The following is a 9872-nucleotide window of genomic DNA, read 5'->3' as shown; positions in this document are numbered from 1 at the left end:
CTAAACTTTCAGCTTGTCAATAGCAGCAATGATCCAGGACTTCAAACTTGTCACAGGGGGTCACCATCTTGGAAAGTGTCTGACACTCACATGCTCAGTGGGCTCTGAGCAGCTGTTGAGAAGCTAAGCTTAGGGGTCGTCACTAATTATCAAGCAGAAATGAGGTTAGTCTGTAATATAAACTGATGCTACAGGGCTGATTATTAAATTCTGATGCTAATTGCACGGGTTTCTGTGCTGCCATGTAATAATTATCTGTATCAATTACTAATCAGCCTTATATTGTGACATTTCTATTCTATGTGTACTGTATATTGTGAGTGGTTCCCTAAGCTCAGTAAGTGACAGCAGCACAGAGCATGTGCAGTGAATCAGCAGAAACGAAGATGGGGAGCTACTGGGGCATCTTTGGAGACACAGATCTTTACTGCTAAAGGACTGTGGTTGCCTTGGGCTGGTACAGAAACCCAAAACATAATGTACAACATTTCTAACCCACTTGTTTAGTTTAACGTTCCTTGTCCTTTAAGCCCTATTTACATCTGAAATCCTGTTCTTATTTACACTTTCCTATGCTCACATCAACATAGCCTTGACATATGGGGTATGGATAATCAAGCAGACAACACAAATCACATTCATTGCTTCTGCCCGCCTCTCCCTTCCCTGTAACAAATCAAATCCCACCATCTCTACTCTATCGACAAATTCATTTCTGAGATCCCATGCTAACACTATGCAAGCATATACCTATATAGCACTTACCCCATGTCTCAGAAGCCTATAACCCACAGCTGTCGTTTCATTATAACTCCCTGCACCCTCTAGAGACGGGAGGGAAGTGTAAAGAACTCATTGCAGTTTCTTTCTATTAACGGAATGTACTCTCTGCAGTCAGTGTAGAGCAGTTGGCAGCGCTACAGTTGGCTCCATCCTCTGTGCAAGAGATAAGGGGCAGGAAGTAAGGCACGGGATTTTAAGGCACTAATTCAACGGAGGGGGCAAAACTTGGCCCCTACAGATGCACAGGTCGGAGAAAAAGTCATCTCAGTTCATACAATGCAGACATGATTATTTTACTGTACAGCCAAGATAAGAACCTATATATCTAAAATATATATAAACTTTAACAACCGAATACAGAATATATATATAATTATCTCAGAAGCCGTCTCCCCCCTCCAATGGTTCCCTGAAAATAAAAAAGAAGGCACTTTGTTGTCCAATATGTAGGATAGGGGTCCTGACGATTAGCGGCCACTTCCCCCCCACCCCACCCAATATAAATATGGCAGTCTTTTCAGTCCCAACCGCCAACATGGGATTATTAAGAACAGAAGGAAAAGTCCAATCACTTCTTGCTTCTTTGGCTGACACACAGGTATGAATGGGAGGAGCTTTCCAGCTGGGACAGAGATGAGATCTAAAAAGGAATATGCAAGGATTGAGTCATACAAACACATGGGGATCATGTCTAAGAACAAATACCAAGAAAAATAGAATTTTCATAGAAGAGATACAATTTAACATTAGGCAAATGCCTCTGACCCTCCCCAATCCGTCCTTTCACTCTCCTCTCAAGCCAATCCCTTTGTCTCTTTCTGCTTTAAAGGAGAAACAAATAAACAAATGCAAGAGGTCCTCTGCACTCAACCCATTATCAATATATTTAAGACATTGAGACATTTTGTGCATACTGCTAATGAAAAATACCTTACCCTTTAAACAAAACAGGGATTGTTTGTCCATATTTTGCAATATATTTAAGATGGCCAACTACGTCAAAGTCATCCCATATCTGGCCAGTCCTACGCTCAATTTTCATCTGATTCATTAAGAATTCTATTGCTTCATTATACATTTTACAAAGGGACTAGGTTTTACCTGCAACTTACTTGCTGCTTTCAAAGTAAAACTCCCAAACTTGGCTGCCCTTTTATTAGACACCAGTGGGATCACCTGACTATAGCTGGGAAGGGTGGGAGCTATAACATGGAGCTGGTCACTGCTTCTGTATAACTATAAGAAACAAGGGAAAGTTCCATGTTGTAGCTCCCACCGTTCCCAGCTATAGTCAGGTGATCCCACTGGTGTCTAATAAAAGGGCAAGAGTTTTACTTTGAAAGCAGCTAGTAAGTTGCAGGTAAAACTTAGTCGCTTTGAATCAGATTAAAATTAAGCGTAGGACTGGTCAGATATGGGATGACTTTGACGTAGTTGGCCAGCTTAAATATATTGCAATATATGGACAAACAATCCCTGTTTTGTTTAAAGGGTAAGGCATTTTTCAGTAGCAGTATGCACAAAATGTCTCTGTCTTAAATATATTGATAATGGGTTGAGTGCAGAGGAATCTTGTATTTGTCTATATGTATTTTATGGTCACAGCCTCATTGCAACCTCTCTTAATGGTTTTAAAAATTAGTAGTGAGCACAACTTTCCCTTGTTTGTTAAAGGAGAAATAAACCCTTGATAAAAAAAAAATACCTACCCCCCCATAGACCCCCCTCCCTGCTCCGCCCCTGCCTAGCTGCGCCCCGGGCAAATGTCCCTCTTTACTTACCCAGAGTTCACGGGCCCCATCTTCAGCCGATTCGGTAATCTTTGGAATGTGATTGCCGATTCTGCAATACTCGCGAGTTTCAGCTGATGCGCAGTTTTCGCGAAACAGAAAGTTGCGCATGCACAGCTTCGCCGGTCTCATTATGAAGATTACCGAAGAGAAGAAGATGGCGCCCGTGAACTCCGCTGGATAGAATCTGCACAGAGGAGTAAGTAAAGAGTTAGGGGAACTTGCCCTGGGCTGGGGGGGACGGGGTCTATATAGTGTAGGGTATTTTTTTATTAAGGGTTTGTTTCTCCGTTAAGTCAAGTTCACCTCCCTCCCTCCAAGTGCCCACTGTGAAGCTAAAGCTCCAGCCTATCCCTTGACTTGATACTCCCTGCAGCCCAGTTTGTACACTTATAAGCCATTCTCAGTAACAAGAGACTGTTCCATTCTGCCCCCATAATTACATAATCTTCTCTCCGCCCCAACCAGGCGTACCGTCTCATGTAAAGCTGCTCCTCGGTACAGTAATTTTGGTTATTGTTCTGTGCAGGTTGTTGTAATCTTCCTCGATCAGCTGCAGAAAGAAATAATAGAAGAGACATCAAGCCCTAACCATATGTATCTACTGTTGCAAAAAAAATATATTTCAGGACACTCCATCTCTCATAAGACGGATTTATAAAACAAATTATTGGTAAACTGCAAAAGAAGGCGCAAAATCACCATTCACAATTTCCCCAAAACACACAATTTCTGAGATTTTTTTTAAAAAAAGAAAATGCAAGTAATGAGAAATTAAAATGTTAAAATGACGCCACCTAAATCTTGTTGAGAAGTCAACAAAAAATGTATTATTGTCAGCATTCAAGCTGAAAATTTAGTTTTTCCCCCATGATTTTGAACTATTTGTGACTTTTCTCACTGTATTTAACTTAACTTTATGCAGCTGGGATTTACCCATGGGATTTTTTAAAATAAACATGGGCAAAAAATAATAAGGGCAAAAGTCATGAATCTCTCAGTACGAAGAGCTAATTCTAAGGTTGAAGTTCCCTTTAAGTTATAGGGATGATGTGAACGAAGAGGAAAAGGGAGAAGGAATTTAACGACAGGAGGAAGAAAGAGAATATCATGTATAGAGTCAGATTTTCCGATTACCTTCAGCTGATGGATCCTCTGCTCCAGGGACAGAATGTGCCTCTTCACCTCCTCCGACTGCTCCTTGGACAGTACAATGGGTGCGCACAGAGACTCTGCGCCATCTGTAGGACTCAGCTTTCTGCCTGTATAAATAGGGATGAGAAACAGTTAGAGGCAGATTTATCAAGGGTCGAATAGAAAATTCTAATTTTTTTATGGTCAAAACTGTCAAATTCGACTAGGGAGTTATTCAAATTTGATTCGAGTTTTTCTTTTAAAAAGTCGAATTAGATTTTCGAGATTTATCATACACTGGCCCTTTAAGAAATTGAATTTGACTATACGCCACCTAAAACCTGCCGAATTGCTGTTTAAATCAATGGGAGAGGTCCAGGGATTAGTTTGGAGTTGTCTGCAGCCTTCCTTAGTTTTTAAAATTCGAATGGAATTTGATTCGAGTTTTCGGGTCGATTCAATTCATCGGAGTTCAAAAAATTCTATTATATTAATAAATTTAGATTGGTCGAATTTTGAATTTATGGGAGTTTTTAAAAACTTGCATGAATTCGAAAGTCGACCTTTGATAAATGTGCATACCTGCAAAAGCATTGAGACCCTCAAAAATACCCTTGCCAAGGATATTTTCTGACCAGCACTACAGCTGGGGAATAGTCGTTGAAGTCACAATGTCTCCCCTAAGCCCATCTCATAGACTAATAAAGACATACAAACGCACCAAGACAAATACAAATGTAGGGCTAATAAAGATATAGCAGGCTTTTTGGTTTCCAGGTGGTGGGGGGGCTGGGTGTGTAGAGGCCCTGGTGGAGAATCTGACAGGAGCAGTTGCCACATAGATGAGCAAAACAAATCATTTCCCAAATATTTGTGGCTGGTGCTAGGGACCCTATGACATCTCAGTGGACCACTGCACCCACCAGGGCTTACACTTTATCGTCAGGGCACAAAGGCAGATTCGGGGAGATTAGTCGTCTGGCGACAAATCTCCTCTTTTTCCCCGACAAGTCTTCCCGCTGGCTAGAATCTAAATAACTGGCAGGATGGCACTCGGAGCGATTGGTTTTCCAAAGTCGCCCAAAGTTTCCTCGTGAGCTAACTTCGGGAAAACAAAGGGCTCTGAGTGCCATCCAGCTGGCGAGTTACGTTCTAGCCGGCGGGAGTCAGTTTGGGGAGATTAGTCACCTGAAGAAGAGGAGATTTATCGCCTGCTAACTATGCTCCCTGAATATGCCTGTGAGCCCTGACCCTTAACAGTTCTGCAACTTACCATTCTCTCCCTGCACTGTACATTCCACTTCAGCTTCCACTACAGAAAGCTCGGCCTCCCCACCCCCATTGGAGGCCTTTCCCTGTTCAGTGGTCTTTTCGGAGGCAGCTTCTTCCCCGGCTGACCAAGTCTCCAGGGTTGAGAGCAAGTCTGCATCCACGCTCAGGCGGATATTGCGCACTAGCAGACGTTTTAGCACCGTCACTAAGGGAGGAACAGAAGAACATGAGAAACAGTTGTGATCATACAGAGCTCAGTCATTGCTCACAGTTTGCCGGCTGCTCTCTTACCTTCTTCCAACGCCTCATTGGCAACATTCCCTCCCGACGCCGCCTCTTGGTTCAAATCGATGTTGCTGGCGAGGAGGTATTCTGTTAGGCCGACAAAGTCCTTCTCTTCTAGACTCTCCGATGCATCCTCCACCGACTCTTCCTTTTCTGAGGAGAAAAAAAAAGCAGGAAATTAGACTGAGTCATGTATGTTTCATGTATGTGTCATGTATGTTTCACGTATGTTTCATGTATGTGGCCCTCCAAAGAAAGACCCGCAGCCTGCCTAAAGGCTTCAGAGACTACTGTGCATAACATAAAAGTTCATAGAGTCCAGCCCATGTACACATTTAAATGTCCCACTACATGAGAAAAGTTATATATCACCACTGTCATTCTGCACAGGAGTCGTTTACACAAGGACATTTCTGTTCAGTGGGGGCCAACAGAGCAGGAAACTTAAAGGGATTCGGTCACGATTTTTATGATGTTTTTTTAATGTCTAAATGACACTGTTTACACTGCAAATAATTCACTCTACAATATAATATTTCTTTCCTGAACCAGCAAGTGTATTTATTTAGTTGTAATATTGGTGTGTAGGTGCATCTCAGGTCATTTTGCCTGGTCATGTGCTTTCAGAAAGAGAAAGAGCCGGCACTTTAGGATGGAACTGCTTTCTGGCAGACTGTTGTTTCTCCTACTCAATGTAACTGAATGTGTCACAGTGGGACCTGGATTTTACTATTGAGTGTTGTTCTTAGATCTACTAGGCAGCTGTTATCTTGTATCATGGAGCTGTTATCTGGTTACCTTCCCATTGTTCTTTTGTTTGGGTGCTGGGGGGGAAAAGGGAGGGGGGTGATATCACCCCAACTTGCAGTACAGCAGTAAAGAGTGACTGAAGTTTATCAGAGCACAAGTCACATGACTTGGAAAATGTAACCACTGCAGAAGGCAATAAAAGTTGTTGTTTGGCCGCCATGATTCAGAGTTTTATTCAGGAGATAAAAAGGTAGTGGTTGTGACTGAGGCTGGGATACATTTGCCAAACTACATTATAAAGGTGAACAAGGGTCTCTTACCATCTTTGGAGACCGACTCTTTCAGGGAGTTTCCATTTTCTGAGCTGCTCAGCAGCTGATCCGCAAAGCTACATAACACAAAGAAAGGGAATACATTAGAAGTACATGGAGATGTGTCAAGATGATGAGCTACAGAAGAGGATTATGGCATATGGTCAACACGCAAGATTAAATTATACAGCTTGTGGGTAGTCAGGAAAGAATTTAAAGGAGAACTAAACCCTAAAAATGAATCTGGCTAGAAATGCCATATTTTATATACTGAACTTATTGCACCAGCCTGAAATCTCAGCTTCTCAATAGCAGCAATGATCCAGGACTTCAAACTTGTCACAGGGGGTCACCACTTGGAAAGTGTCTGTGACACTCAGTGGGCTCTGAGCAGCTGTTGAGAAGCTAAGCTTAGGGGTCTTCACAAATTATCAAGCAGAAAATGAGGTTGGCCTGTAATATAAGCTGATGCTACAGGGCTGATTATTAAATTCTGATGCTAATTGCACTGGTTTCTGTGCTGCCATGTAGTAATTATCTGTATTAATAACTAATTAGCCTTATACTGTGACATTTCTATTCTATGGGTACTGTATATTGGGAGTGGGTCCCTAAGCTCAGTAAGTGACAGCAGCACAGAGCATGTGCAGTGAATCAGCAGAAAAGAAGATGGGGAGCTACTGGGGCATCTTTGGAGACACAGATCTTTACTGCTAAAGGCCTGTGGTTACCTTGAGCTGTTACAGAAGCGAAAAACATAATGTACAAAATTTCTAACCTGCTTCTTTAGTTAGACTTTAGTTCTCTTTTAATGCAAAGTTAATTCAGGGTCTTTACCCCTAATGGAGGTTGCCTGTAGTATTTCTGTGATGAAAATATACTCAAAATAATACTCATTTAAAGGTATGGTTCAACATAAAATCATTTCTGGTCTGATGTGGGCAATAATATTGGCCTCATTATTTTATCCATTCTGAGTTTCTCCAACATACAGGTTACAGTGCTCTCTGGTTGCTGGGGGTCATCGGCTCCAGCAGTCAGAGAGCAGATTATTCCTGCAGCTAGAATTGTACTCCTATTACTATTTTTAGTCTCTGCAGATCATCTTCTCTTGATTGGCCAGTCTACTATTCGACCCACTGCTGCATTGCTAGGGTAAGTAGGATCCTAGCAACCAGACTGTTTTAATTTCAAAATGGAGAGCTGCAGAACCAACGATGAGGAATAGAAAATGAACAGCACATGGTGCAACTACATCATACAACAATGTCATTTTAATGCTTACTGTACCCTGTAGGAAAGGAGAATGCTATAGGTACAACATACTTACTCGGAGGGGCTCTGTGGCATTGTCCCAGGAGTGATAGATCTGTGTCTCTGTTTGGAAGAAGGTGGAGGTTCCAATAAGCCTGTAGTTTTGCTGATCAGTAAAAACCAGCTATGAGGAATAGAGATGGATAAAGATTACCCATGATGTTACTAACAATACTTTTTCCATTACCACTAAACCCTGTATGGCAATAGCTCCTCATGTAATTTTAGCCTGTGCTCCTCTGGATTAAACTATGCTCTTCTGGATTAACCTTGTGCTCCTCTGGATTAGCCTGTGCTCATCTGGATTAGCATTCAGACCACTGGGGTTTTGATATACCAATAGCAACCAATACCATATACTATAGGCGTCTGCACTGGTTAAATCTAGACCTATGTTCTACATCAGCCCCCATGTGTTTATTTCTCTGTGCACATGAATGATTACTAGTGATTCTAACAACCCACCCTGCAAAGTCTAACTCATGATCTTACTTTTTCTTTTCAGCTGGTGTGGGTGCCACAAGTTCATAGAACTGTGCTCGATCCTCCCAGTTGAAAATCACAAAAAAGGCATTCTTATCTGCAAGGGAAAATAATAAATTACAAGATGGAGACTTGGTAGACAACTTTTCTCTGCTCAGAAAAAGGAAACTAGCGGACTTCAGTGTTTTGGCTTGAAGTAAACAAGATGTAGACTGACCTGTGGCCACCTCTCGAACCATGGCCATATTCAGCTTGATGATCGGGCTCAACATGAGCTTCCCATCTGGGGCAGGAATAATAGTTCGACTCTGGCACTTCAGCACCAGCCGCTCATCTTGTTTCAGCAGCAGCATCAAGAGATCATCCAGTAGGAGGACATGGACATCTGTGATATGGAGAAGATTAGGATGAGAAAATAAGAATAAGATAACGAAAGAACTATTTAGGAAGGACTCCAAGGCCAAGGTCCTTAGGAAGGAAGAAACAGAAGAAACCTCAAGGCAAGAACAAATATAAAAGAGACCATAAGACTCCAAGATAGGAAGGACCACAAGGTTACGAAGCATGAGAGACGACAAGTCCAAGATCCTAATGTAAAAGTGGCAACAGAAATACAAGAAAAGGAATTCTAATCTTATGAGAAAGTTGACTGGAGAAGAAGAACTGAAAGTCTGACAGAGAAATTAAGGTGCTGATTCTCACCAACGGCTTTGTCTTTGCTCACTCTCCATGAAAGAGATCCTTCATGTATCAAATTCTTTTTGCTGATATCAATATTCTGTGAAGACAATTAACAGATTACTGCTGGATTCATTAAATGGACTTAACATATTGCCCAGCAACTAATACAGAAACATGGGTAATTATGCGGTTATGTGAGGTCAGTATCTTTAAGCATGTTAGTTGTGTGGACACAGTATAGGATACTAACCTTAAACTCATTTAATAAAGGGTCGTTGGTTTGCCGCAGGTTGGAAACATCCAGGCGTTTTTGGTAATCTGTAAGTTTCTACAAAGAGCACACAAGAAAATTAATTATAAAATGAAAAATGATTAAGTGTATTGGGTGGATAGAAATGGGCATGAGTAAAAAGAAAGCACAATAAATATGTCTGTCAGTTGGGAGAAATACATGAGATCAACAGATAAGCTGAGAATACGATCCTTTTGTTTGAGGCAGTGTAGGGGTTTCAATATATTAAGGAAGAAGAAAACAGATGATATTGGCATCATGCTGAGCCGCATTCAGAGTAAAAAGGAATGAATGTTGGAGATATCATCTTACCATCTTATTCTCCATCTCCCGCACCTCCTGGTTAACATGGTTCAGGATTTGCCTGCAACACTCCGCTGCCCTCTGCACTCTCTGCTTCTCCTCCTCTTCCTCTGCAAGAGCCAGTGAGGAACATTAGTGCCTGCACCAACCCTCCCTGCCAGTTCCACAGAGAGCTTGACAAACTTTATAACAGACATACAACAAGGTAATTTATTGGCCTCACCAGTTAGATTTGCGATGTTCTGCAGCAGCAACGGGTACTTTGTCAGTCTCTGCATCTCAAATGGTATGATGTCCTTAAGTTGTAATCGTCGGCAATGAGGACTGCTCTCAGCTTCCTGTCAGAGAGGAAAAGCAAGGGTTGATATGGAAGAGGTTAAATTGTAATGTTTATAAGTGAGAAGTTTCGGCTTGGAGAATGGTGAAGAAGGTGAAGACAGAGAGGGCACGGGGATTGCAGAAGGCATGGGGATC

The 9872-nt window shown here is 41.8% G+C and overlaps 1 protein-coding gene across 8 annotated transcripts in view; it reads right to left on the bottom strand.

The window, feature by feature from the left end:
- Positions 1-693: 693 nt before the first annotated feature.
- Positions 694-9872, bottom strand: part of arhgef1.S (Rho guanine nucleotide exchange factor 1 S homeolog) — a 51274-nt gene continuing 42095 nt past the window's right edge. For 7 of the 8 annotated variants that reach the window (XM_018228097.2, XM_018228099.2, XM_018228096.2 and 4 more), the window contains 13 exons: positions 9622-9736; positions 9408-9508; positions 9054-9131; positions 8825-8900; positions 8340-8507; positions 8132-8219; positions 7656-7763; positions 6335-6402; positions 5271-5417; positions 4981-5184; positions 3711-3835; positions 3048-3126; positions 694-1423 (listed from right to left, as the gene is read on the bottom strand). In XM_018228097.2, the coding sequence (XP_018083586.1) occupies positions 3052-3126; positions 3711-3835; positions 4981-5184; positions 5271-5417; positions 6335-6402; positions 7656-7763; positions 8132-8219; positions 8340-8507; positions 8825-8900; positions 9054-9131; positions 9408-9508; positions 9622-9736 (1353 nt within the window). In that variant the 3' untranslated portion in view covers positions 694-1423; positions 3048-3051. Of the gene's footprint in view, positions 1424-2564; positions 2761-3047; positions 3127-3710; positions 3836-4980; positions 5185-5270; positions 5418-6334; positions 6403-7655; positions 7764-8131; positions 8220-8339; positions 8508-8824; positions 8901-9053; positions 9132-9407; positions 9509-9621; positions 9737-9872 lie in introns of all 8 variants that reach the window. The other variant, XR_001932480.2, reaches the window with a different exon arrangement.

Source organism: Xenopus laevis, chromosome 7S, assembly GCF_017654675.1.
Source record: "Xenopus laevis strain J_2021 chromosome 7S, Xenopus_laevis_v10.1, whole genome shotgun sequence".
Classification (NCBI taxonomy): Eukaryota; Metazoa; Chordata; class Amphibia; order Anura; family Pipidae; genus Xenopus; species Xenopus laevis.
The sequence above is the reverse complement of the archived record's forward strand: the minus strand, read 5'-3'. Positions and strand labels throughout refer to the sequence as shown.